Raw genomic sequence first — 27597 nt, 5'->3', positions numbered from 1 at the left:
TCGGCTATTGCAGCTGCGTCTAGAGTCCCAGACTCTAGACTACGGCGGTGTGGCCCAAACCCTTTCGCTGGATGAAGAACTCCTGTTGGGTAGTTTTCGTGGGGGTGATATATGTGTGTATGTAAGGATGTAGTCAATCATCATTAATTCCCTCAATTTCCATATCCCCTGTCCCAGCACCATCCCATCCTGCGCCCCGGCGGAACTCTCTTCGATCTTCATCCGCGAGGTCGCTGAAGCCCTCTCCCCGCATACGCGCTTTGGCATCAAGTACATCAGGATGGGTGGTTCTTGCCGCTCGAAGAATCCAGTAACTGCCTTCCAAGTGATCAATGAGCTGATAATGGCCCTTCCCCCCAAGGGATCCAAGCAAACGACGGTATTCCGCTCGGCAGATAGCATCCTGGCAATTACGGCGGTTCCTTCCATCCCAATCCGTCACACAGGCGTGTCTCTCTCCGGTGATATGTGGCTGTATGGTCACGCAGAATTCTTGTTGAAATTGAAACTTGAGCGTGGCTTCAAGCTCTATGGGGGCAGTCTGTGATCGGAGTTTGTCTCGAATTAGCCGGAATAGAAAATCTACAAGTTCGGTAGCTTCGATTGTCACTGCAAGGAAATAGGTGATTAATAGGTATCAATGGTAGATCAAGGAAGTCGACGTACTGAAGAGGCATGTCGCTAGAACACGACGAAACCGGTCTTTCTCACTTGCGTCTTCGAACTTGATAGTATAGATGACTTGACTTGAACACCGCACCTCGACATTGCTCTCTGGGAAGCCGGCTTTCACCAGATCAGTCCAGTCTGAGAAGATGAAATAATCCGCCTCACGAACCTTTGCATTGAAATAAACGGCCTGACGATGACGTTCAGGTGTATCATAAGGATGTAGACAAGGAACCAGGGGTGGCCCATCTCTCACATCCCGGGGGATCGAACTCTCTCGGCAAGGATGTTCAAAAGTCATCCGTCCGCAGTATAGCCAATGATATTTTATGTCTTCCAGGAGGTGCTCTTTGCAGCAATAACGGATTTCCGAGAATGGCCCGCATCGAGGGCAGATGACGGTTGCACCATCCCATAAGTTACAACGCTTTTCACACCCTGCCTTCGCGCAGGGGAATCCATGACTATCGAGCTGCCAGAAAAATCCCTCTGGTTTCTGAGTGGATATGTACTTTTGTGCGGTTGTGGTACATCGACCTGGTCTCTCATGGCTCAAAGATGACGAGGGGTGTGCATGGCTGCCCTTCGTGTGGGAGATCACAACAGTTCTTGTCTCGGTGGAGACCTTCTGGTGGTGGTTCTTGGTTTCCGTGGCTTCGATCTCAGAGGATTCGGTCTGTGGCGTGCCCTGAGGTTCGGCGCTGGTCCAACCTGTGGAGGTAGATTTTGAGGACTTTGGTGTACATGTAAGGTGACTTTGAATCTCGCCAGATATGCTCCCTCGCTCAGCATGAGGAGAGGGCGGTTTTACATGTGGATAACCATGAAACATCTCACTTGTCACTTCTTGTATAGGAGGCAGCTTTTCTTTTGAAGAAGCCTTATTTTTGGGTGTAGGGTGACCACTGCGCGATGGCTGAGCACAGGTGGAAGATCCAGCGCGTGATACCTCCTCATCTTGTCCTGAATCGATCGAGGAAGCAGCCTTGGGACTTGTATCACACGTATCTCTCTCAGCCGGTGTATCTCCAGTGATACTCGGCCACTCTTCGATTGCGAGCGGGGTTAGATGTGCATGTGGTGCAGCGTTGTTCTCTGTTATGTCACCTTTTATCGCCGGATCTGTACATGAGCCTTGCCTTTTGTCTCTTCGATCCATTGTACCTAGAAGTACATCCCGGTAGGTCTGCTCACGAGGACCAGCACTCAATACACACCCCGTCGAGTAACCTTCGTGGCAATCGGTCGTATCCTTGTGTTCGACTTGCAATCTGTTCTCATGTTGAGTCGCAGTAGGGGCTGCGAAGTCCTTTGCCGGTGTAGTAGAGTTTGAATGTTCAGACTTGAGATTAGTTTCCTGACAGCATGAGGATAGGCTGGGCTCCGACAGATCCTGAAATCGAGTCGAATAAGACGGGCCATCACTAGGAGCCACCTTCTTGCTTAAGGGCTGCACATTCAGCACACGCACACTTGGACTAGCCGGGTTCAACGCGTGATTGTTGGGAGAGTCAGTGTTTCTAATCTCAAGAGGCACTCGCTTCTTAGGCTTCTTCTTGCTCTTTTTCTTCTTTTTCTTAGATGCCTGGACTGGCTCCATCTTGAAGGCAGATGTAATATTCGATTCAGCAAGGAGCTGGGGGGTGATTGACAAGCCGTTACTCTCGTTGGGGTAATATTGATACTGCTCGCTCGTTCGGCTTAGCAAATCTTCCTCAGACAATGCGTCCAACCGGGCCAGGCGCGCCTGCGTCCGAGCACGGAGAAAAGTAATAGCTTCTGCACGGATCTTCTTCTTCTTCTCCAAGGCCTCTTGATAGTTTACTTCTATTTTGTAGACTTCTGGTTAGCACTCCTGTATCCATACAGAGCCAGAGGGGTCAGAACAAAAAAGGAAAAATCAAGTTACAGTAAATAAACTGACCAGAACAAAGAACCATTTCGTCCTTAGGAGAAGAGTAGTCATAGCGGTAGGTTTCCTGGCTTGTGTTTGTTGTCACGTTCTTGTCAGAATCAGTGACAGTGAAGTCAAAAATCTCGGTCAGTTGCTGCACTTCCAGCACACACCCATCACTGAGCCTCACTTGGTCCAATTGCAGGCCTGCCTCTTCCTGAAGCCCACGTGAAGAGATTGCATCTTCTATTGAGCCTATGTCCCCTGGCAGTGATTCCTCTTCTAGAGATTGTTCTTGGTCTTCAATATCCATCTTACTGTCTGGATAAGCAAGCCGATCTGAAGAGCCTGGGGGTAATTCCATCTTGACAAGCTCTTCGTACTTCCTCAAATGGGGATCCAAAAAAGAGGGAAAACCAGCAGAGTAAATGCTTAAGAAGTTTTAGGTGATAGGTAACGTAACTCTAAAGAGAGGTGATTGAGTCCAGTTTTTAGGGCTGAGATCAATTGTATATCACAGAAGTACTCTATGGTAGTCTCAGAGACTGATGGAGGCCATAGTCGTCCCAATGGTTGTCTTTTACATCCCTTGTCCATGGCGACCGTATTGATGAACAGGTTCCGGAAGAGCCTGTATAGTTTCTGCTATTTTTGCTGCACTACTCATCCATGTCACATTTATTCAACAACAGTGGTGGCAAAAGGTGACTCTGGCATGGTCTATCTAGACTGCACATATGACTTTCTATGGTTTAACCCCTGCACTAACTCTTTTGTCCAGATTGGCCAGTGGAGAGTACCATGACATGCTCAACAAAATCAGTGAGAGGAGAAAAAAAGAAAATAAAATTAGATATGTTCAGAAACAGAGGCTTCTTGCTGACTGTCTCCTTGCTAGAGCAATCATATACGCCTCAGATATCTTTAGAACTAATGGATCCTGACCATGGTGTATCGACTTCTCTGTGACTGTAGCATATCATACAGAAGGATTTCTGAAGTACGCTTCGCCTAGCCTAAACTTAAGCTTGTCAAAAGTTGGGGTTTCTTTTTGTAGTTCTTTTGTAGTTCTCGACACGTAAGACTCCAGAGTGCCCGTCACGTGTGGCTGGATATATTTCTTTCTTTCCCCGCTCGCTTTCTCAAGTTTTCCATTCACGATCTCCCACTGTTCTCATATTTATTTTTAACAACTTCGACCAGCCCTAGAGTCTCATCTATGGCACCAGGCCTGTGCACAGAAATGGAGGGCGGCTAATTTGCATCCAGTTCGCATTTGAATACGCAGTTCAGTCTTCGGCACCCCAGCGCGAGATGGAACGAGAAGTGTTGCAAGGCAACAAACAAAGTCTTCATCTATGCCTGACCCATTGCTCCACATAATGGGGAGACTAAGTCTTTTACTAGAAGAAACATCTCGCATTGTTTGGCAACGGTTGACTGGGAATAAAGGATTGGTGGACAGGCCTGGGACTCTAAGCGCCGGCTTCGAGGGTACTAATCTTGGTTCTTGCCAGCGCTCTGCAGAAACCACTGAGAAGAGCCGCCCGCTAATCATGCACAAAGTGAAACAAACTTCTGCAGAATCTTCTGCTAATCCCGTGTCGGTAGACTTCTATTTTCATGCCTACGGATTATGAGTGGTCCGTGTAGCCATGTCCCTGGGTGGACATCGCTGTCTGTTAACGCCCAAAGACGGCTTTCCCCCCAGTCCATTCACTTTTTTGCTTTGCTTGTTTCGCAAAATTCCCAGGCGATCGCTTGACCTTTCAAGAATAATAAAGAGTGTGGGCCCCTTCTTTATTGTTGGACCCGTTATATTGAGCTATTGTCCTATTCTATGCAGAACACCAACACGTTTCCCTTGTCACTGCATCCATTCCTCTTCTACAATCGGCAGTATATACAACTTTGTGTGATGGCTCTCCTATAATCTGTCCCCTGTTCAACTGAAAAAGGTTGCTGCTGGCCGGCACTTACTCTTTGATTGATATACAACTACCTTTCGTTCCTGAATAATACAATCCCGCCCACGGACTTGTCAAAACCACTGCTCAAACGTATCTTGTCCTGCCTGTGCCATCCAGAAGACATCAGTCTCTTTCAGACCCCACCTCTATACTCTAATTCAGTCTGTCGATATGGTGTTTTCGAGGTCTGGACGATCTATTTTCCCGCTCCTCCCACCGTATGGCGCGCATGATCCAAATGGCGGCCCTGGACGTGCCGTACCACTGCACCCCGATGGTATTACACCTTATCTGGGATTGCGAGCCCGGTTATCACAAGTGTGGCTCAACCGTTGGACGATCTTGCTGCTCCTTGTCCTAGTCCGAGTTTTGATAGCGGCAGCTGGGATGCAGTCGGACATGGACGTAGCTAAGCGCGAAGCCCAATCTGCCTGCACTTCAGTGGAGACGATGGGGAGTTCGATGGCTTCAATGCCCCATTATCTGTCCCAGGGAGTGAATGAGCTCACGGCCTCTAGTGTTGAGGCAGCGGTTAACGGCCTCATATCTATGCTGTTGCTCACGATCACTGGAGTCGAAGCGCTGATAATCTTTTTTATCAAAGTGATGTATCAAACGTATCTCTGTTTATTCACGATGGTTGTCAGAGGCAGTACTCAAGCTGCGCTCGGCGTGATAGAAGATACCACCGAATTCTTGAACAAGACAGTCCAAACGGTTGGTGAGGACATCGGTAAGGCTGTCGAAACTTTTGAATCTGGCCTGAACAAATTTTTGAGTGGAATCAATAAAGTTGCGAGCGCTTTCGGTGGAGAAGTGCCAAAGCTTGACATCTCAAAGAGCGTGGACGAGTTGAAGGACATCCACCTCCCAGGATCAATCAACGACACTATCGACAAGATCAACAGTTCCATCCCAACGTTTGATGAGGTCGACAAATTTGTCACAGACGTCTTGAAGCTCCCTTTTGAAGAAGTTAAGAGCCTCATTAATGGGTCTTTGGGCAATTACACCTTCGACCGCTCAGCGTTACCTGTTCCTGCAAAGGAACAGCTGACCTTCTGTGACGAGAACAATGGGATCAATACATTCTTCAAGAAGGTTGCTGAAACCATCGTAGCTGCTCGCAAGATCTTTCTCGCTGTTCTGATCATCGCTGCAACTCTTGTTTGTGTTCCGGTAGCTTGGCAGGAGATACGTCGTTGGCGCACTATGAAAGAGCGCTCTCAGATTGTCCGAAAGGATGCGCATGATCCGATGGACGTTGTCTACATTGTTTCCCGCCCTCACACTGCAGGTGCAGGTATAAAAGCAGCAAGCAGGTTCAGCAATAGTCGCAGGCAAATATCGGTGCGGTGGGCCATTGCATACGCAACTTCACCGGCCGCTCTATTCGTCCTGTGCCTCGCCCTTGCGGGACTCTTCGCTTGCCTTTGCCAGTATTTGCTACTAAAGGCTGTTGAGAGGACAGTACCGGAACTAACTAGCGAAGTCGGCGAGTTTGCCGAGAAAGTGGTCACTTCTTTACAAAACACGTCCGCCGAATGGGCGAACGACACCAACGGAGTCATCGATGGCATGAGCAATGATATCAACAAGAACGTCCTCGGCTGGGTAAACACCAGTACAACAGCCGTGAACGATACTTTGAACGCCTTCGTCGACAAGACAACAGGAGTCCTCAACGACACGTTCGGAGGCACCATCCTGTATAGCCCCCTGCAGGACGTCTTCAATTGTTTGATCGGTCTCAAGGTGGCATCTGTCCAAAAAGGCCTTACCTGGGTCCATGACCATGCTCACGTTGACTTCCCACGTGTACCCAACGATGTTCTTTCAAAGGGTGCTGACAGCAGCATCAACAACAGTACAAGCGCATCCGACAGTTTCCTCGCCAACCCAGGCGACACGACGTCCGACAAAATCACGGAAGTTGTCACGCGTGTCCTCAACAAGATCAAAGAAGGCATCCGGATAGAAACCATAATATCGGCTTGCGTACTGGGCATATGGTTCATCAATTTTCTTTTCGGCCTCATCCGCGCTATGATCCTTTTCTGGGGCCGGGACAAAAACCGCGGCGAGGGTGGTGGCGCTCCCATAAACAACCCAGATGTGAACGGCTTCACCGAGGTCCCACTGACTGCTATTCCCAATACAAACGCCGCCTCGCAACCCGCTCCTCGGTATGAAGTCGCCCTGAATACCCCACCCGTCGTCGGTCATTTCCATGAGGATGAGAAGATGGGATACGCTGGCCAAAGGGCACTCAAGGTTGATGGGACGTCTGATCTGCGTGGAAGTAGCTATATTGAGTATGGGATCGAGAAACGTTGATACACGCAGTGGCTACGATTGTTGTACCAGCGACTTTGTCTTTCTTTTTTTTAATCTTTTCATTCTGTTAGATACAGTTCAAGTTGGCGTTGGATATACGGGTATATCCACAAGCGAAGTCGTGTCTTTCCTTTCTTATTTTATTTGAAGACAGTATAGATGCGCAGGCACTTGGCATAATTTCTCACTCTTCTTTGTCGATTACTAAATACATATTAAATGATACCTGGAGCCGTGTAGTTGTACGAATACCAAAATTTTTTAGACAGTGTAGATGCAGCAGACATAGGTATGCACCTTCTCACAGAACAGAACAGATACCATACATTCTATATAGCAGCGGATACAATTCGTGGAAGACTTTCTTTCTCATTCAATTTCATAGCCAAATCATGACGCTGTAGAATTTATTGGCAAATGATACAAATGGTTTAAAATGATTAGCAACATAGGAACGCTTAAATCTCAACAAAGAAGCTCTTCTCTCCCTCCTTAGGCAGGACTCTTGCCCGTTCGATAATGGGATCAGCGCAGCTGACCCGAATCCGTTCGGGGGTAGCTGGGCTTCGTAGACTGAGGACCTCGTGAACATTGTACTGCTTCCGTGCTGCTTTCAAAGCGTCGCGGATAGCAAAGAACACGGCACTTCCCATGAAAAGTGGTGGTTCACCGACACCACGAGATCGTTGGATTGTACGAAGATTTTCCCATTCGACATCCTTGAGAAGGCTAACGTTGAAAACTTGGGGAATGTCTCGAAACCCGGGAATCTTGTAGTTTCCGGGCCCCTTAGTAACAACCTGGCCTGAGGCACGATGCCAGAGGCTTTCCTCCGTCGTAAAGAGACCTTGACCTTGGATGAAGGCTCCCTCTATCTGTCCGTAGTCGATAGAGGGATTGATGGTGCGGCCGACATCCATCTTGATGTCTGCACGTAGCGGAGTCCAATCGCCGGTTAGTGTGTCAATCTCAACTTCGGCGGCTGTCACACCCTGTGTGAAGTAAAAAAACATTTGGCCTGTGTTCTCGCCCCAGACATAGCCGATATCTGGAGTACGATAATACCCCTGAGCGGAGAGATTGACTCGGTCAAAGTAAGCTGCATGGGCGAGTTCTTTCATTGGGGCATTCGGCATCTTTTCCCGATAAGGCCGGAGGCGCTCGTTGAGTTGCTCACATGCATTGAAGATAGCGTAACCATTGAGGTCGGAGCTGGCTGATGCAGCTGTAGATGAGGTATTTGCAACTGTGTTTGTGGCTGTTTCGGAAATGAACACGTCTGACTGAGGAACGCCTAATGCTTCTGCCGCAATCATAGTCATCTTAGTATGCAGCCCCTGGCCCATTTCAACACCGCCGTGGGCAACAAGAACGCTCCCGTCATGGTAGATGTGAACGAGAGCCCCAGCTTGGTTCAGGAACAACGCCGTAAAGGAGATGCCGAATTTTGTCGGAATGATAGCCATGCCACGTTTCGACCACTTGTGCTTCTTATTGTATTCCTCCACGGCTTTCCGACGTTCCATATACGAGCTCTCCTCCAAGACTTGATTATACATCAAAGGAACATGCCAGTCTTTGAGCTCCTGGTTAAAGTGGGTCTTATCGCCGGGCTTATACATATTGTCCATCCTAAGCTTTTCAACTGGAATGTCCAGATGATCCGCGATCTCCGACATGAAACTTTCCGCCATGAACATGCCCTGTGGTCCACCGAATCCACGAAACGCGGAGTTTGACACTGTATTTGTCTTGCATATACGACCCCGGACATGAACATTCGGGATGTTATACACTCCGTCAATATGTGACAAGGACCTGTCCACAACTGCGGCAGAAAGGTCTTGTGTGTGTCCACCGTTGGCATATACATCAGCATCGAGGGCAAGGAGTTTCCCTTCGTTGGTCACGCCAACCTTCCAACGGCAGTAGAACGGGTGACGCTGACCAGAAGTTATAATGTCTTCATCACGGTTAAGCATGCATCGAACGGGCCGTCTCGTTTTTGATGCGGCCGTCGCACATAAGCCAGCAAGCTGAATTGACCGAGTCTCTTTACCACCAAATCCACCACCCAGTCGCTTAACTCTTGAGACTATCTTGTTGGCTGCCACCCCCGTGACCTGGGCGACGTATGTTTGACTATAGCGAGGTTAGCCTTTTATTGTAATGTTGAGATGCCGAACTTACGTTTCAGTGGGATTTTGTGTGCCACTCCAAATTTCCATTTCCCCGTCTTCAGGTTTGGGGATGGCGACGCACGCTTGAGTTTCCAGGTAGAAATGCTCCTGGCCTCCCATCCTCGATACGCCAGTGATGATGCGGTCGGCCTGTCTGAAAGCCGCTTCTGTGTCGCCCTTTTTGATATAGTGGTTGTGTTCGAAGAATGATTCGGCTTCAATGGCCTCTTCAATGGTAAGTATAGCCGGGAGCTCCTCATACTCGATCTTTACAGCTCTCGCAGCTTCTTCGGCAGTTTTGGCCGACTTCGCGAGGATCATACCAATGGGCTGTCCAGCAGTTGTGACTTTATCTACCGCAAAGAACACCTCATCGGTCACAGGAGCGCCCCACCAGTTAGCCTCTGGATTGGGGAGATCTCTGTGATCCACATAGTCATGAACACCAGGGATATCGAGAGCAGCAGATGGATCAACGCTGATTATTTTGGCATGCGGTTTCGTTGAAAGAACCATGCAACCAAACAGCTCGTTCTGTAAGACAGGTACATCATCAGTGTACTGCGCTTCTCCAGTTGCCTGTTTCAACGCCGAGACATGAGGTCCAGCTTTCCCTAATACTCGTTGTTGATATGCGGCAGAAGCTTCATGATCCTTTTCTCCAGAAGAGATAGCTCTTTCAATCTCAGCAATCACGTCATGGTCGATGTCCGTACTGTTCAACTCGACCCCCGACAAAACGTCATGATAGAATCTATAGAAAAATCCTAGGGCAAGAGACCGACGATAGCTAGCCATACCACCGGGCACTCCGTACTGCAGATCAAAATCTTGTTCTAAAGCACTCATGGTGCCCTCAAGGGTTGCAGGATGCGTGAATTTCTTGCCTATTAAGAAAGCTTCTGCCTTTCGTGCAGACACAGTCATTGGGGCCATCCCGCCAAACACGAGGTTTACACTCGTCACATCATGTGAAGACGAAAGCGAAACCCGCAAGGCGGCATTGACGATAGCGATATCATCATCCTTTCTTTTGGACTGTTTGTAAGCCCGTATATACTCCCTATTCCCTGATGCAGTAGGGACGCGCAGACACCCGATTATAGCATCCGGTGGAAGTGCCGTTGTCCTGTAACCTTTGAAGAATTCGGTCATTGGAATCTCGATATCCCCACCTAGTGACCTGGCAACAAGTACGGTGTTGGTTGCAACGAAAACTGGGTTCAAATCCGAGATAGGGGAAGCGGTAGCCAAATTACCGGCCGGAGACGCCACGTTTCTAATTTGTCTCCCGGCAAAGTACCGAAGCTGCTTCTTGATAGCAGTAAAAGGCTGGCCTCGCACAAGTCCATATCGCTCCAGGGCTTCATCACATATTGACTCCAAATCAGTCAAAGAGACATTAGCCCCAACCTCCAAGTGATTGTCATGAAACGAGAACTGGCGAAGTTCGGGAATATCGCCGACGTAGACCGAAGCACTATATCGCATCGCCTTGAACTTTGTTTCAATCTGAGTCTCGGTACTGCCACCAATAACTTTCGCGTCTGGGTGTACATGCTTAATCTCCAAGAGCTGCTGCAAAGTAACCGGTCTGTACCACCTCTTTCTCTTATTTCCGAAAACCAAGGGCCGAAACTCATGCCTGTGAAGAGTTGGCGGAAATATCAGTTCTGTATCTGGCCTATGACTTATGAACTCAGGCGCTGTAAGTTTCAAAGAATCGCCGTTTGCTGTCGCCGTCTCGGATGAACTCTTGCAGCATCCTCCAGAGCCAGTCTGCTTTTCCATGCAACAGCCAGGACCACCATTGGCACTGGATTTCCCGCAGACACCCCTGGCTTTAAAGCTCTGGGCGGCGTCTAATATAGGCCTGTATCCGGTGCAACGGCAGAGATTTCCATCAAAAGCTTCTTCCACAGCATGTTCAGATGGTTCAGGATTATTACGTATAAGGGCATAGAGACTCTACAAGCACGTGAGATTAGACGCCACAGTTCATCGATATGAGGAAGAAAGGATCATACCATTACTATACCCGGTGTACAGAACCCACACTGGCTGCCGTTACCGATGGCAATTCGTTGCTGGACCGCGTGGGGGTCCTTCACATTTCCAATGCCTTCAACAGTGATAACATGTTTTCCATCCACACTTATGACTGGTGCAAGACAAGCATTTACCGATGCGTGATAGAGTTTCTTGGTCGTAGGGTTCACGTGCGACACCACCTACCGACATCAGTATCCTTGACAGCCTACAGGTAAGAGAAGATTAAGAACACCACTTACCACAGTGCAAGCACCACAGCCTCCCTCTGCACAGCCAAGCTTTGTTCCTGTCAAACCGATCCCTCTTAAATATTCCAGAAGTGTGAGCTCCGGATCCACGGAGTCGAGAGTCACTTTCGTGCCGTTCAAGTAGAAGCGAATGGTATCATCCCATTCCTCCGTTAACTGGGCCAGCGAACCAGTCTTTAGGGGAGCCACTTCAGGCCCCGGCGATGTCAAGATGCCGGGCGCCATTGTGATTTGTTTGAGCCAACACTTCGACGGTCTGCTGCGGGGATAGCTGATCCGAATGCCAAGCCAGAGAATTATCTGTTGTTTATCCAGCTAGAACGGACTCTGGAGGAAGACGTTGACGAGGATCCGACGAAGAAGATATATTTATTTAATGGGGAAGAGACTCAAGGAGGTATAGGGTAGTATTCATGCCGTACACCGAAACAGGGATATGCGGTAGTATGTGTTTGATGGGCGATCTTCTTATCTGAGGAGGCGAAACCCCACAGTCGTTATCAAGACCCCTTGCGGGGATCGCCACCATCCGGTTTCCACGCTTAACCCTGCGGAGCGGAAACCATCGGCAAGACCTCATGTGATCTCTAATCTCATCTCCATCATTGGTGATGGTGATCTCCTACGTACTACTACGTACTAGTACTACTAGTAGTTATGTAACTTGGTTTTTTATTGTCTTTTCGCAATACATTAGAATAACAGACCAACGCCCGCTCCAGATGCTCCAACCGGTGGTGTACAAACAAGATCAAGAGACTTACATCAATTCGCATTAGGAGACAAAGAAAGGCCGTATCGAAGGAAATAGGGAGCAGCGGTACATTAAACTGAATCACCTAGGAACGTGCACCAGGAATTCAAGCCTTTAGTTTAGCACCAACGAAGTCTTTCTCGTCCTCCTGCCACTTCTTACGTTCCACAACACTCCGGGCCCTGGAAAACATGCATGTAATTAGCTCGGTTCTCTGCGACTTTGCTGCGGGGAAAAGGTTGGGGGTGTGGAGATGGGTCTAATTTTCAGGCTAGGAATACGAACCGGTAGGCTCTCACAAATCGCCATACTTCCGTGTCTGCTAGGTTCCAGGCTTCTGCCACGTCTTTGATGCCAATCCGATTGGTTTCCTTACTCTTCAAGACTTCCCGGGCCTGTTTTAAGATGTCATACTCCTTTGTGACGCCTTGTCGGCTAGGATTGGCATTCTGCACGGACTCCTTGCGGTCCCCTTTGTTCTTAGGGTCCACATTGTTATCCTCCCGAGGAATCTGGAATCCAAACTGCCATTCGAATTCGTCTAAAAGGTCAGTTGGAAGGGATTGCCCGGCCTCGGAAGGCAAGGACTCGACGGTCATCCACAAGGAAGTACCGACCACGGCGTCATCGGCAACGGCCTTTTTGAAGACCACGGCGCGTGACGATCCACCAATGTCAACGCCCAACTGTTCCTTAGTGACTTCAGTCAGCCACGGGTCACGCTCCGTCTCGCGACGGATGTGTCGGGTGGTAACTTCCGCTGAGTCCTGCTGCAAACTAATAAGAGTGTAGGGATGGGGGAGTGTCCCTATGGTGAACACTCGAGTCGTGTTTCGGTAGGTGGCGGGCTGGCTAAGCTGCATCGGCTTTCCTGCATCGCAGGGATGGCACTTCGGCTGGTTTGGAGGACAAGATGATGGCACAGGCGATTTAGGACATTGAACGAGGGCTTTAGCGAGCCGCAAGGCTGGTTCTACCAGAGCAGTAGTATGTTCAGTAAAAGGCTTTAAGACAGCTAGGCCGGCTGGGAATGCGTTCTGAAAAGTATTATGTAAATGCGCATTGATGAGCTCTGCCAACGCCAGTCGGCCCGCTGTCGATGAAGATTCCTCTGAAAGGGTTGGGTAGTGGGAATGGATAGTAGCAGAGTCATAGAAAGCCAGAGAAGTCGGTGGAGACTCGTTTCTGAAGAACTCGGGAGGAACCAGATCCAGCATAGAGTTCGAAGTTTCAGAGGCTTTCTTTACTGCTTCCTTGATCGCGTTATTGATCCGTGTCTTCTCTCCCGCAAACAGCGCACTGTCAATGCGGTCAAACCGGGTAATCACAGCCGGATCGGTACCGCGTCGCAAAGAAGACAGGAGGTCATCATCGTATCGCGCCATCGGGAAGCAGTGCCAATCCGCAAGTAAACCATCACCCATATGGCCCCAGGCGAGCCAGCGGAACAGTTCATTCTCAAGTTTAGGGGTAAGTTTCATGGGTTGCATCAGGGAATAAAGTTCATTGTTCATTGCCTCTGCGCGACCCAGAATAACAGGGCGGAACCCTTGCGCAAACCAAGCTCTGCGCCATGCAAGAAGAATCTGAGCATCGGCTTGTTGCGTATCCTTTTCATCATCCCCCTTGGTTGGTTCGTAGTATGTGTATATGAACGGTCGGTGTCGTAAAGGAGGCAGTACGGAGCGGTTCTCGTCGAGAGTTATGGAAGATGAGAACGGGTTAATCCAAGCCCAATTGCTAAACCATTTCGACTCGCCGCTGGTACTGTTTGGTTGTGGTTCGGGCGGCGTATGAACCGTCGGGTGGAATGAAGGTAGGTGAAGATCGCTCAGCGAAGGCAACTTGGGTCGGGGTACATAACTGGCAGGGCCAGTGACTTCTCCAGATGAAGAGTCTGGACGCGGAGATGCTGAGAATATTACCAGAAGAAGGGCGACAAAAACGATTATTGTGAGAAGCGCAGTACTCCTATGAGGAATCATCGTGATAAGAGACGTATGTACTTTGGAGATTGGACAAAAGGTTCTCAAATATGCAGGGTACAGCGGACAGGAGGCAGACAGGCTAAACCTCCACCCGCCTCGAATGTCCCTGTAAGCAGTTCAGGGATAGTGGAGAAATCAAGATATAGGAAGCAATAAAAGCTAATCACATTTGCAGGTTCGAACAACAAATAAGTAAGAAGATTATCTAGTCATTTCAAGTGAGTGTACAACAAGGGGTAGCCCTGTCAAACTGGGGCGTAAGAAAGAAAACGAATGGCGGTTCAAGTAACTGTTGGCATTGAGGAGGTTGCAGTGGGCGTAATTTCAAGAGAGGAAAAAAACCACTGACGGTACCTTGGCTTTAGTGGTAGTAATATGGAGACCTCAGGTACCTCCTATTGCTGGACGGACTAGGAAAGGTGCAAAGCAAACGATGCATTTGGTATGTGCACAACCACTCCATTCTCTTGATGCCTGAAAGCCTGACCAGGTTCTGGGTCCAACCGAAATCGGCCTAGTCCGAAATGAAAGGCGGTAAGTGATGATGATGAGAGTGTGGGGTTCCAGAAGCTTGGCCGCTATGACTGGCTGCGAAATCGGCACTTTTTCTCTTAGTGCCCCTCCAATTGACTGAGTCACAATAGAATATTGTTCTTTATTTCCCCAATCTACACTGCAGTTTGACATTCAGAGGGTATTGTCACTGCAATCATGGGTGTTGAAACAGCCTCCCTACAGGATCGCCTTGAGCAATGGGCTCAAAGGTTACAAAACCTGACTGTTAGTCCTCTTACTCGGGACTATCCTGATAACCAGAACCAAGAGCTTCCCAAGAGAGCCATTGAGGCATTCGAAACCTTCAAGCTCCCGGAAGACACGGAGGGAAAATTACAGAAGCTTTCGGGCTCATCCTCTGGTTTTACCATTTTTTTGACAGCCTTTGTCGTACTTGTTGCTCGTCTCACCGGCGATGAGGACATTGCCATTGGTACCACTTCGGCCGAAGACGGCCGTCCATTCGTCCTGAGGGTCCCAATTGACGCCTCGGAGACTTTCCTTCAATTGTACGCCAAGGTTCAGAAGGTATGGTGACAGCTGCTATAATAGTAATAGTTGAGATTTCCTAACTATTATTCTAGGCATTCGACCAAGGGTCCTCCGACATTGTTCCTTTGGGCAGTTTACGATCCTACATCCAGCAGAAGTCCCAATCCGAACGACCCCCGATTCTTTTCCGCTTTGCAGCCTACGATGCACCCGCCGCGTCTCAGGAATACCCTGCCAACACATTTGAGACCACCGACCTAGTCGTCAATGTTGCGCCTGCAGCAGGAGGGTCTACCTCTCAAGCGGAACTGGGCGCATACTATAACCAAAGACTCTTCTCAAGCGCTAGGATTTCGACGATATTGAAGCAGCTGGGCCAGATCGTTGAAAATGCGACCAGCAACCCAGAAGAGGCAATTGGCCGCCTTGACTTCATGACCGATGATCAACGGGCACTTCTGCCAGACCCCACAGCTGACCTAAATTGGTCCAAGTTCCGGGGCGCAATTCATGATATTTTTGCTGAGAACGCTGAGAAACACCCAGAAAAGCTGTGTGTGGTCGAAACCAAGTCCGATCGTTCTCCTCACCGCGAATTCACATACAGGCAAATCAACGAGGCCTCCAACATCCTGGCACACCACTTAGTCCAATCAGGTATTCAGAGAGGGGAAGTCGTCATGGTGTACGCTTACCGTGGCGTCGATCTTGTGGTGGCGGTTATGGGTATCCTTAAAGCTGGTGCAACTTTCTCCGTCATCGACCCCGCGTATCCGCCAGAGAGACAGTGCATCTACCTTGACGTCGCTCGCCCCCGGGCGCTCATAAATATTGAGAAGGCCACTAAGGATGCTGGTGAGCTCTCCGAAAAAGTCCGCTTTTTCATCAATGAAAACCTCGAGCTTCGCACAGAAGTCCCCGCGCTCGCCCTTCGCGACGACGGTTCGCTCCTTGGAGGATCAATCAATGGCCAAGATGTTTTAGCCAATCAGGTACCTTTGGGATCTAAGCCTGTAGGTGTGGTGGTTGGCCCAGACTCGGTCCCTACTTTGTCCTTCACCTCTGGATCAGAGGGAAGGCCCAAGGGTGTGAGAGGACGTCATTTCTCCTTGGCATACTATTTCGACTGGATGTCCGAAACGTTCAAGCTGACCCCCAATGACCGTTTCACGATGCTCAGCGGTATTGCCCATGACCCCATTCAAAGAGACATCTTTACTCCTCTCTTCCTGGGAGCACAGTTGTTAGTCCCGGCACGTGAAGACATCCAAAATGAGCGGCTTGCGGAGTGGATGCGGGAATACGGTGCCAGTGTTACCCATCTTACACCCGCCATGGGTCAGATTCTGGTCGGTGGTGCTTCCGCACAGTTCCTAGCTCTTCACCACGCTTTCTTCGTCGGTGATATCTTGATCAAGAGAGATTGCCGATCTCTGCAAGGTCTGGCCCCGAATGTCAACATTGTAAACATGTATGGTACAACCGAAACCCAGCGTGCGGTTAGTTATTATGAAATTCCTAGCTACTCTAGCAACGAAGGGTTCCTGGACACTATGAAGGATGTAATTCCAGCCGGTCGGGGAATGGTCGATGTGCAGATGCTGGTTGTCAACCGGTTTGACCCAAGCCGTATTTGTGCCATCGGAGAAGTGGGCGAAATCTATGTCCGCGCTGCTGGTTTGGCGGAAGGCTACTTGGGCTCCCCCGAGTTGAACGAAAAGAAGTTCCTCAAGAACTGGTTCGTTGATCCTCAATCTTGGGTTCAGAAGGATCAAGTCCAATCGCAAGGTATCAATGAGCCCTGGAGGGAATTCTATGTTGGACCAAGAGACCGCCTGTACCGCAGTGGAGACCTCGGTAGATACACTCCCTCCGGTGACGTTGAATGTTCCGGCCGCGCGGATGACCAAGTGAAGATTCGAGGTTTCCGTATCGAGCTTGGTGAGATTGATACGCATCTTTCACGACACCCATTGGTGAGAGAGAATGTCACTTTGGTGAGACGAGACAAGTTCGAGGAGCCAACTCTGGTCAGTTACTTTGTGCCAGATATGAGCAAGTGGGCTTCGTGGTTGCAAGAAAAGGGCCTTGAAGACGATACTTCCGCTGAAGGAATGGTCGGTATGCTTGTTCGATTCAGGCCCCTTCGTGATGATGCTCGAGAGCTTCTGCGTAGCAAGCTCCCGACATACGCTGTGCCAACAGTGTTCATCCCGCTCAAGCGGATGCCCCTTAACCCTAATGGAAAGATCGATAAGCCTGCATTGCCATTCCCAGATACTGCGGAGCTCAGTGCTGCTGCACCTCAGCGCAAGTCATCTGTCCTGGAGGCCCTGTCCGAGACAGAGCAAGCTTTGGCTCAGATCTGGGCACAGCGCATTCCCAATGTCACCTCTTCCATGATTGGCCCTGACGATTCATTCTTTGACCTTGGAGGACACAGTATTCTGGCTCAGCAGATGTTCTTCGATCTTCGGCGCAAGTGGCGTGGCGTTGACATTAGTATGAACGCCATCTTCCGCAGTCCTACCCTTAGAGGGTTCGCTGCCGAGATTGACCGCTTGTTGAATTTTGAATCTTTCGCGGCCAGTGACAATAAGACAGCCGCTGAAGCTCCGGATACCTCTAGTGCACCTGATGACGAGTACTCCAAGGACGCTAGGAAGCTGGTAGACGCTCTGCCCAAGGCATTCCCCGAGAGGACAGAGCCTATTCTCTCTGGAGAGCCAACCATCTTCCTGACGGGAGGCACTGGATTCCTGGGCGCGCATATTCTTCGCGACCTCCTCACCCGTAAGTCTCCCTCGGCGAAGGTTGTGGCTTTGGTTCGAGGAAAGACCGAGGAGCAAGCACTAGAGCGTATCCGGTCCACCTGCCGAGCATACGGCTTCTGGGATGAAGCATGGACCAGCCGGCTTCAGTGTGTCTGCGGTAACCTAGGAGACGCTCAATTCGGCCTCTCTCAAGAGCTGTGGGATGACCTGACGAACCGTGTCGATGCGGTGATCCATAACGGAGCCCTTGTCCACTGGGTGTATCCTTATTCTACTCTCAAGCCTGCCAACGTTATGGGTACTATTGACGCCCTGAAGCTTTGCGCCACTGGAAAGCCTAAGCAGTTCTCCTTTGTCAGCTCTACCAGTGTGCTTGACAGTGATCACTATGTCGAAGAGTCTGAACGTAGTATTGCGGCTGGAGGAGCCGGTATCAGCGAAGATGATGATCTGGAGGGCAGCAGCGTAGGCCTTGGAACCGGTTACGGCCAGAGCAAATGGGCGGGAGAGTACCTTGTCCGAGAGGCGGGTAGGAGAGGATTAAAGGGAACTATTATCCGTCCTGGATACGTGCTCGGTGACTCTCAGACCGGAAGTAAGTATCCAAGTCCTTCGCACCATCGTCTTAAGTCTCTATATGCTGACAACCCATGTCACCAGCTACGAACACCGATGACTTCCTTATCCGTATGATCAAGGGATGTATTCAGCTTTCTGCCCGCCCTAATATTAACAACACTGTCAATATGGTCCCCGTCGATCACGTTGCCCGCGTTGTCATCGCCGGTGCCTTCCAGCCTCCATGCACGCCCATTGGTGTTGCACAGGTGACTGGACACCCACGTCTTCGGTTCAACCAATTCCTGGGAGCACTGCAGCTATACGGCTACAACGTGCCCCAGGTTGACTACGTGCCGTGGGCACAGTCGCTTGAGCAATATGTCAACGACGGACAGCACGACGACCCAGAGTCCCAGCATGCACTGTAAGTTCAATGTCAATCGCACAGCAAGGTTTGGAAATCAATTGCTAATGACTGGTTTTTAGTATGCCTCTCTATCACTTTGTGACCGCTGATCTCCCATCCAACACTAAGGCCCCTGAACTAGACGATGTTCACGCCGCTGCTTCCCTTCGCGCAGATGCCGCCTGGTCCGGCGTTGATGCCTCCGCTGGGGCCGGCGTGACCGAAGAGTTGGTCGGTCTGTACGCGGCCTACCTGATCACGATCGGATTCTTGCCTTCGCCGCCTGCGTCCTCGACAGCTCGGCCGTTACCCACAGTCCAGCTCAGCGACGACCAGAAGCAGGCCTTGGCCAATGTTGGTGGCCGTGGAGGCAGCTCATGAATCTATTGAAAACGTAGCGTCTTCTGTTTCAACGATGCATGTTTCGTTTCATTTTATTTCATATTTTTTTCTCGGGTGATAAAAACTACGGATGCGGTATTTGTAGAAATACACAATGTATATATAGAAAAGGAACGAATAGGGGGTGGGGAAAATATGACATCGATTATGTTCAATTCAATCCAGTTGGCTGCTTTGTATTACCCGATATGTTCAGGTCACACCCCACATCATTGATCCACGTGGGAAAATGCCTCAAGGGGACGAGGGAAAGTTCCTGTCGGGTGGATTTTACCCCCAAGAGTTGGTAGGAGATATCTAAATATGGGAGAAGCGAGATAAAATCACTCGTGCAATCACGCAACGTCCATAGATAGACTCGAAAGGGGTGGGATTGGATCTGCCCACAGACTTTGCCGTATTTCCCGATATGTGCCGCTCACCGGGCGTTATAAAGTCGCCTTCTTTTGCGTTCCTTTTCCGCGGCACCGTCTGCCAAGACAGAAACAACATTCTTCTTCCCCAACAAGATCCCTCTCTTCTTCTTAGACGACTCTTTTAACATCATCTGCTTCGACATCCGTTGTAAACCAGTTTCGATATCGCGTTAGAATAACGTCGCCTTAAAGCACCATGCCAGGTATGTTCACGGGTCATGTCTCTTTTCGTTTTCCTTCTTGGCATTTTCGGATATCGTCGCTGGACGACGGGCCCTCTTTTTCTGCCCATTTTCCCTCGCCTTCCTTTCGTGTTCTGTATCCTTTCTTTGGCGGGATATATTCGTTTCTTCATTTTGTCGATAATTCTTAGCTTGAGCACATCGTTGCAAAAGACAGGCTGAGAAACTGGTGGTGACTGGACTTTGCTTGCTGGCCGCTTTTTTCTTTTTCCTTCCCTTTTCTTGTCTTTTTTTCCCCAACCCCTTCCCCGTCCCGTTGATTCCGTTGAGTCATTCGTTGCCGGGCCCATCCTGACACCTTGTTATTCCACCCTGTGACAACCTATCTGTAACATATCCGCCATCATGATGAATCTCGCAAGGCTGGTACCACGGTCTCAATCATTGTTTCGTCCCCTAGCGGCGGTGAGGGAATTTCAGGGCTGCAATGGAAGCGTCCATCTTCCCTTAGTCCGAGTCCGCACCAACCCCGTTATCGGCCAACCTCAACGTCTTTCCCTGTCAACCTCTGCATCGTTATCGTGCGACAAACATAATATGTCGCAAGCGGAGACTAATTATTCTCCAGACCGATTCACCACCGCGCTGCAGGCAAACAAGGAGTGGGCTGCCCGAACTGCCCTGGAACATCCGGAACTGTTTCCCACGCTTGCCAATGGCCAATCCCCCGAAATTCTTTGGATCGGCTGCTCCGATTCTCGATGCCCTGAGACGGTCGTTCTAGGCCTCAAGCCTGGCGACGTCTTTGTCCATCGGAATATCGCCAATATCTTGCACGCCGGCGATCTCAGCTCAGGTGCAGTCATCGAATATGCCGTCCGTCATCTGCGAGTCAACCACATCGTGCTCTCCGGCCACACCAAGTGTGGTGGTATCGCAGCTGCCCTTGGCAACAAGCAACTCGGTATCCTGGATCCCTGGCTGTTGCCTCTGCGCCAAATCCGGGAGCAGAACCTTGCACTGTTACAGACATTGTCACCGGAGGATGCGACCGTTAAGATGGCGGAGCTAAACGTCCGGGAAGGTGTTAAGCTATTGAAGTCGAAGGCTGTAGTGCTTGAAGCGATGCAAGAGCGGGGTCTTCAGGTTCACGGCCTCATTTATGATGTCGCCTGTGGTATGCTCCGGGATATAGACACCAAGGACTCGGAGGAAGAGATCAAGAGGCGACTAGTGGCCTTCAAGACGGAGGCTTAGGAAAGGAACTCGGTGATAGGGGTCCTGCCATTTCTTTCGATGGATTGTTTTCTTTCTTTGCGTTGTTCCTTTCAGCGAGTGTCCAGGTATATTTGAGGTGTTCTTGGATGGGTATTCCCGTGGCTGTGGGAACGATCTTAGTATCGTCTCAGCGGCTATGCTGTAAATATTCCAGCACTGTGAATCTCATAGACGTCAAACTCATAGCAGTCATTTCTCTTCAAAGTCAATAAGAACCAAATAGAATGAGAGAGGGAGAGACGCGTAGTAAACAACTATGCCTGAAGGGGAGGGGGGGGGAGGAAAGGAATGAGGCGTCAAGTTGACAGAAGATCGTGTATGTATGAGTGGGGAGGGAAAAAAGAGTAAAAGAAGGAAGAGGAGGAAGAGAAGAGGGAAAGAGTCAAGTCAGTCGTAGCCTCGTTTCACGTCTGCAATCCCAGCGGTTTGAGCGATTTCATTGCCTAATGGGGAAGCCAAGGGAACCTTGCGGATCCGCTTTGCATCCCAATCTGGTATGGTCCCGGCCGAAGCGGAGATGCGTCGGTTGATGCCTGATTATCTTGTGCATGCATCGTCAAGCATCAGGCAGATAGTAGATTAGATGTCCCCGTGATGGATTCTTTTCCATTTGTCAGTATCAAGCACTTTCTCTGGATTAACCCTTTAAAAAGCGCTGTGCCTGGTTCAATTGTCGGAACTCGGAAAGTTAGGGAGGATCAACCGGTCCTCGGTGAGAGTCTTTCCAGGGTACGGCGTGTTGAATGAATCTCCCATTCGGCTACCAAGTATCGGAAATTAAATGCAACGAGTATTCCCACTGCTATTGGTCGCAAATACTCCGTCGCCTGTGGCTTACTGTACATGGATCTTGTTTACAGTACATGTTCAATGGAATCCATCTCTCCCAACTACTTGCTAACTTAGCAAGATATCGTTGTTCATCAGATCTACGTATAAATCACTGCTTAGATCAGGGTCGTTGGCACTGGCACAGTATCCTTAATATACCCAGCTTGGGTTTCGACGCCTTGGGAACATGCATTTACTCCCGAGATAATGAGGATAGACTAGCTTCAAAGTTCTTACCACCGAACCCAAGAGTTGTCTAAAAGCTGCTGTGAATCATTGGAAGATTTCTCTCTGCGTTCTCTGATATTTTACTACAGGGTTCGGATCGATCAGGGACAGTATTCAGATCATCCTGTTCCGGACTTTCTTAAACGCTGCCATCGCTGTTGGTCTAATCACAAATACTACTTTTCCCAAGGGCCCTTGGCGGCTACGCCCTTGGACTAGTCAGGTGTATTCTTTCTCAGTCAGCTTACTTTAGATACCCTAATTGAATCTAGATTGGTTCGCTTTTTCACCGGACTTTGTGAGAGCGTTTATATTGGATGATTTGCTTAGCTTGTGTTCAGATTATCGAAGCAAGATAGACCAGTGGAAGCCCTCTACATGTTCATGAGACATACTCTAGATAGTATACGAGTAGGGCGGAGCATCTCTCTCTCTCTCTCTCTCTCTCTCTCTCTAGTTAGTAGTTAGTATAGCCGCGGTTTACATCAAAGCTATACTATAGTTCAGCCAGACACCGATAAAGCCCCGGGAGCCCCACGTAACCCCTCATCAAGAACAAACCCAACACAACCACTACCAAGATCAACATGCCTATCATGACCAAGAAAACAATAACAGACGATGCCGACAACGCACCCCGACTCGGGAAAGCCATCCAGGCAAAGACCGAAGGTTACCGCGGGGGAGACTGGTGTAATCGGTTATCCGTCGGCTTTCTAGTCTATCGCTTCATACATTCGGCAGATAGAAGAGTGGAGCTGTGAAGCGAATACGCTGGAAAAAAATCAAGGCGGAATCATTTCTATTAACCTTATCTTGAAGTCAATATTTTTACGATAGCTTCGTCTTTTGTCTTTCTAGTGTCCTTTTTTTTTTTTTTTTTTTGTTTCCCCAGGTTAATCTCCATCGTTTACACATTCGTGAAAGTTGAGTAAGAAAAACCCCCTTTGAATGAAAGTGCCTGGTGGATCGCCACAGTGACGTGTGACGTGATGATCACCGCCCGCTTTGTTCTGCATAGTTTGACATAAGATGCTGATTGTTACTGATCATTGACCATCACAGACAATACCCTGAACGCAGAACAACATCATGGCTAACGAAATGGAATACACCCGGTACGTCCACTGCATCTAGCCAAGTATACATGTATACATATAAGCCTCGTTAACAAAGAATGAGTCACCAGACTCGGAACCTCCGGTCTCAAGATCTCCAAGGTCATCCTAGGCACCATGTCCTACGGCACTAAGGAATGGCAGGACTGGGTGCTAAACGAGGACGAGGCCCTTCCCTTGATCGAGCACGCATACAAGCGTGGAATCAACACCTGGGACACAGTGCGTAACTCTACCCCGATCACTTCACGCAATATGCGCAACCAAACCCATAAAAAAGAAAAGAGAGGGGGAAAAAAAAAATCACGCTAACCCGTACATCCCCCTCAAATGGAAATAGGCCGACGTCTACTCCCATGGTCGTTCCGAGGAAATCATCGGAAAGGCCCTGACAAAGTACAACATCCCGCGCAACCGAGTGGTCATCCTGACCAAGTGCTATTTCGGGGTAGACGACGGAGGCAAGCAACCTCCTATCTCCGCCGCAGGCCGGAATGACGGCGACTGGGTCAACCGTGTTGGGCTGTCCCGGAAGCACATTTTCGATGCGGTGGATGCCAGCGTGAGCAGACTGGGCACCTACATCGACGTATTGCAGATCCACCGTCTAGACCGCGACACGCCCCGTGAGGAGATCATGAGGGCGCTCAACGATGTGATTGAAAGCGGGAAGGTCAGATACATTGGGGCTAGTACTGTATGTTTTTTTTTTTTGTTTTTTTTTTAAAAAAAAAAAAAAATATTGTTTCTTTTGACTCATTGAAATTTCATTACGCTATGCTAACTGCCCCAGATGGCCGCGTGGGAGTTTCAAACGCTCCAAAACATCGCGGAACGGAACGGATGGCACAAGTTTATCTCCATGCAGAACTATCATAACCTCTTGGCTCGGGAGGAGGAGCGCGAGATGATCCCTTACTGTGTTGACTCTGGGGTGGGTCTGATCCCTTGGTCTCCTATGGCGCGTGGTGTACTGGCACGGCCGTGGAATTCTCGTTCGACGACCCGTGAGTCCACCGATGCGGCGCTCAAACTCCTTGTCCGGAGCCGAGAGTCCGAGGCCGACAAGGCGATCGTCGACCGAGTGGAGGAGCTTGCCACGAAGAAGGGTGTCAGCATGGCGCAGGTGTCCATTGCTTGGTCCTTGAGTCACCCTAATGAAAATCCCATCCTGGGTTTGAACAGCAAGGAGCGCATTGATGAAGCTGTTGCTAGTATCCAGGTCAAGTTGACCGATGAGGAGATGAAGTATCTGGAGGAACCCTATATTCCTAAGGCTTTGTCTGCTCTTGAGCGGTAAACTAGAAAAACAACGAAACAACATGTGCAGGGTATATTTGTTCATAATTCATTATTGGAATGTATCTTTTAGGCCAATGATAAACCCAGCTACATCAATGTGTGCGTTATAGAGCGTGAGAATCCGATACTCCTAGGTACATGCAATCCGGAGCCAAAAGGATATTTTCATATAAAACCCTATATCTCAAGTGTATTTACCTCTGGTTGTTGATCTTTCTATATACAAATCCTGATTGGGTCGAAAACGAAGGGCACAATCGCTCTGGATCGTCGAGGATCACAGCGCTGCGGAGAGGTGAGAGTGCTGTGTAAAGACAGAAACCACGGAGACCGTATGCAAATTGATTTGAGCTTTTCCCAAAATCCCTTCATAGCACCTGGCCACCGGGGATGAAAATATGTTCAAAAGGGAGCCCAAAACGGGACTCTATCTTCACCTCTACTAGAGGGAGCGTAGAATTGAATTAGGTGTCATGTAACCGGATGAGACCTGATCCACCAGCCATCGTAGAAACACCGGGCTTCATTAGTGGTGCTTTCGAGTCAGGAAGTCAAAAATATTGCTCAGCCGGCGTCGACATTTCCTCGTGGAGCTGCTTCGGCCCAGCTGTTTAGCCTTTAGATCGGACGGCTCAAGCTGGTGTAGTTGATAACTATCATTACCTCGTGAGCTATCCAATGGCGGATCTGGGGCTGTAGACTGTGTTGTGGGACTTCCATTACTTTGTTCCACTGGGCTGGTTCCATTCTGGTCCAGTTGTTCGCGGGGACTTGAACGCAAACTATGTCTTTTAGGTCGGCCAACGGTTCCAGAAGCACGTCGGTTGGTTCGCTCCATGAAAGCGGCGCCCGTTGAATTCGAGCGCTTAGTCAGACTACCATATGCTATGGACCGGTCTGGCGGCGCGTTTGGTTGGGAGGATGAGCCATTTGGCACCGATGTACGATTCCTCGAGCCATTTGATACCAGCCTTTCCGAACGATTATCCCTTCCAGCGGGTATCGAATCATTCTCGGTTCTAACTGCAGATGGAGATGGCTGTCGAGACGGGGAAAGCGCTGCGTTGAAAGTCACGGCTGAATCGTCATAAGTGAAATTATGCGACCAGCCTTCTCTAAATGCCACCCAAATACTGGTGATGATGATCAACATCCGGATATTATCGTCCGTCTCAATGACCTTCTTGTCCAAGGAGACGTCCATTTCAGAATCATCGCTGATCACAGACATCGTAGACGTTGGCGACAGAGGAAGTCCGGATGCCGTGGGCAACGCGTACTCATCAAATATTTCCAGGTGATTACGAGCCATAGTCGCGATGACGGGGTGACGACGGGTGTTGGGGTTGATGACGCTGAAAGTAAATCGTTTCGTGTCCTCCTGGGGCGCGGTTCCAGGGGGTGCAGAGATGCGGCGATTCCGTGCTCCGCGAAGTACCCATCGCAGGATCTGAATACCATTTTCGGTGTTGGCCACAAACTCGTAGGATCCATTGGGAAGGGGTGTCGCTTCCCACACCGGGCCGTAATTGAGACAAATTTCCGCCTTCCCTTTCGACAACGCATCCTCCTTGAGAAGTTGGCAAATTGTTGCGACGACATCACGATGTTCGCCATGTTCCTCGTCTGAGCTGAGATACTTATCAGCAATATCCCCGCCCGATCGTTCGTAAAGATCGCTGGTCACGACAATCAAATCATTTGGACCCAATCCCTTCTTGCCTCGGAAAATAGTGGGGAACTTGCGCGACAATCTAGGTAAAAATACGGTCGATGGTAATACATCCAAGACAGGCAAGGGGCGTGGGGTTTGTGATACTCGCTGTAGCTGCAGAAGAAGCTTGGGTCGGAGCCTCAGTCGCTTATGACGTGCATGGGACGCGGGGTGAGCTAATTGGTAGACTGTTTTAGGCCGCGACGATTGTTTCCTAAATGTCTGCGCGCGGGTGTTCCGGGCTTGACTGAGGACTGTCCCTGCTATCGAGTACTCTCCATCGCTCGAAACCACCGACGCCACCGGGCTTGCAGACATTGCCCGCGGGGGTCCCTTATGGGGTCGCTCTGTCTCTGAGCCCTTATACCGGCCGTAAAAACTCCCCAAACCCATTGTCGGCAATGTCGCAAATGAAACCGACGGTGGCGAGGAATGACGATTTAAATTCCCCGAAGGTTGCGACTCAGGTTGAGGGCCAGCGTCGTTCTCGTGAGCCGCTGCTGCATGTGCTGTCAGGCCCAAATTAAATAGCATTATTATTTCATGAGATGCGAAACCCTCTCTGGCTGTCCATCAAGACGAGCATTGACAGATCGACAAACAACGGCGGACCGAAACCCAGTTATATCACTCGGAGATCGCGGCGCTTCACGCTGATCACTTGTTCTCAAGCTATATACGTAGTGGGTAGTGGGGGATGACGCGCGACAGTTATGGAGTCAGTAAAAAAAAGAAAAAAGGAAAAGCAGTTGAAAGGAGAGGATCAGTGAGAATTCAGGTGTGACCTGCACAGCAATTGTTCTGGAGAAGCTGTTAAGAGATGAGGGGAGGCTGAAGATGAGGAAGGAGTAGAAGACGCAGTCAGATGGGGCACGATTGTATTGTTGTACAATACTGAGAAAGTAGGTATCGTAATGTGCACCGCAATTGTCGGAACGGGGGGAAATATGCAAGGGAGAGACGTGTAAGTAGGGGCAGAAAGTTCGAATTGTATGAACTATTGTACTTGGAACAATGCGGGTGACCGAAGCCTTAATACTTAGGTATGTCGAGTGTATGTAACAAAAACGAAAAACGAGTGGATGCAGTTGAAATGAAGAAAGGGAAAAAAAAATTTCAAGAAAGACCGGGTTGCATGTCAGATGGATGGGGTCGATATAGCGGTCAAGTACTGTGTAATACGATCAATCAAATCAAAAATGAACTGAAAAGAGGGGATTATGGAAGTAGGGCAAAAAGAAAAAAA

General features: G+C 49.5%; 8 protein-coding genes across 8 annotated transcripts; 4 read left to right on the top strand and 4 right to left on the bottom strand.

The window, feature by feature from the left end:
• Nucleotides 1-133: 133 nt before the first annotated feature.
• Nucleotides 134-2927, bottom strand: BDV27DRAFT_163174 (uncharacterized protein; the record flags this gene model as incomplete). Its single annotated transcript, XM_032073511.1, has 3 exons — nucleotides 134-609; nucleotides 667-2496; nucleotides 2594-2927. 3 exons carry the CDS (start codon nucleotides 2925-2927, stop codon nucleotides 134-136), a joined length of 2640 nt encoding a protein of 879 aa, XP_031921951.1.
• Nucleotides 2928-4412: 1485 nt separating this feature from the next.
• On the top strand, nucleotides 4413-7077 carry prm1 (pheromone-regulated protein PRM1). The gene has a single exon (XM_032077142.1). The coding sequence runs from the start codon at nucleotides 4705-4707 to the stop codon at nucleotides 6868-6870; it is 2166 nt and encodes a 721-aa protein (XP_031921950.1). The 5' UTR covers nucleotides 4413-4704; the 3' UTR covers nucleotides 6871-7077.
• A 61-nt stretch (nucleotides 7078-7138) lies between these two features.
• BDV27DRAFT_137002 (putative xanthine dehydrogenase HxA) lies at nucleotides 7139-11679 on the bottom strand. Its single transcript, XM_032068899.1, has 4 exons — nucleotides 11342-11679; nucleotides 11078-11281; nucleotides 9061-11018; nucleotides 7139-9012 (listed from the first exon to the last, which is right to left on the bottom strand). The coding sequence occupies exons 1-4, from the start codon at nucleotides 11573-11575 to the stop codon at nucleotides 7329-7331; spliced, it is 4080 nt and encodes a 1359-aa protein (XP_031921949.1). The 5' UTR covers nucleotides 11576-11679; the 3' UTR covers nucleotides 7139-7328.
• A 340-nt stretch (nucleotides 11680-12019) lies between these two features.
• BDV27DRAFT_137000 (uncharacterized protein) lies at nucleotides 12020-14398 on the bottom strand. The gene is made up of 2 exons (XM_032068898.1): nucleotides 12390-14398; nucleotides 12020-12286 (listed from the first exon to the last, which is right to left on the bottom strand). Exons 1-2 carry the CDS (start codon nucleotides 14087-14089, stop codon nucleotides 12211-12213), a joined length of 1776 nt encoding a protein of 591 aa, XP_031921948.1. The 5' UTR covers nucleotides 14090-14398; the 3' UTR covers nucleotides 12020-12210.
• Nucleotides 14399-14747: 349 nt separating this feature from the next.
• On the top strand, nucleotides 14748-19578 carry aarA (L-aminoadipate-semialdehyde dehydrogenase). Its single transcript, XM_032077140.1, has 4 exons — nucleotides 14748-15175; nucleotides 15232-18508; nucleotides 18574-18898; nucleotides 18961-19578. The coding sequence occupies exons 1-4, from the start codon at nucleotides 14804-14806 to the stop codon at nucleotides 19259-19261; spliced, it is 4275 nt and encodes a 1424-aa protein (XP_031921947.1). The 5' UTR covers nucleotides 14748-14803; the 3' UTR covers nucleotides 19262-19578.
• BDV27DRAFT_62797 (carbonic anhydrase) lies at nucleotides 19579-21242 on the top strand. The gene is made up of 2 exons (XM_032077141.1): nucleotides 19579-19901; nucleotides 20509-21242. The coding sequence occupies exons 1-2, from the start codon at nucleotides 19895-19897 to the stop codon at nucleotides 21135-21137; spliced, it is 636 nt and encodes a 211-aa protein (XP_031921946.1). The 5' UTR covers nucleotides 19579-19894; the 3' UTR covers nucleotides 21138-21242.
• Nucleotides 21243-23111: 1869 nt separating this feature from the next.
• BDV27DRAFT_136990 (aldo/keto reductase) lies at nucleotides 23112-24697 on the top strand. Its single transcript, XM_032068897.1, has 5 exons — nucleotides 23112-23148; nucleotides 23283-23335; nucleotides 23407-23557; nucleotides 23676-24032; nucleotides 24129-24697. The coding sequence occupies exons 2-5, from the start codon at nucleotides 23310-23312 to the stop codon at nucleotides 24633-24635; spliced, it is 1041 nt and encodes a 346-aa protein (XP_031921945.1). The 5' UTR covers nucleotides 23112-23148; nucleotides 23283-23309; the 3' UTR covers nucleotides 24636-24697.
• BDV27DRAFT_136988 (uncharacterized protein) lies at nucleotides 24698-27588 on the bottom strand. Its single transcript, XM_032068896.1, has one exon. It carries the CDS (start codon nucleotides 26883-26885, stop codon nucleotides 25164-25166), a length of 1722 nt encoding a protein of 573 aa, XP_031921944.1. The 5' UTR covers nucleotides 26886-27588; the 3' UTR covers nucleotides 24698-25163.
• Between the last annotated feature and the right edge of the window lie 9 nt (nucleotides 27589-27597).

Source organism: Aspergillus caelatus (assembly GCF_009193585.1).
Source record: "Aspergillus caelatus strain CBS 763.97 unplaced genomic scaffold BDV27scaffold_300, whole genome shotgun sequence".
Classification (NCBI taxonomy): Eukaryota; Fungi; Ascomycota; class Eurotiomycetes; order Eurotiales; family Aspergillaceae; genus Aspergillus; species Aspergillus caelatus.
This window is presented reverse-complemented; position numbering and strand designations above follow the sequence as displayed.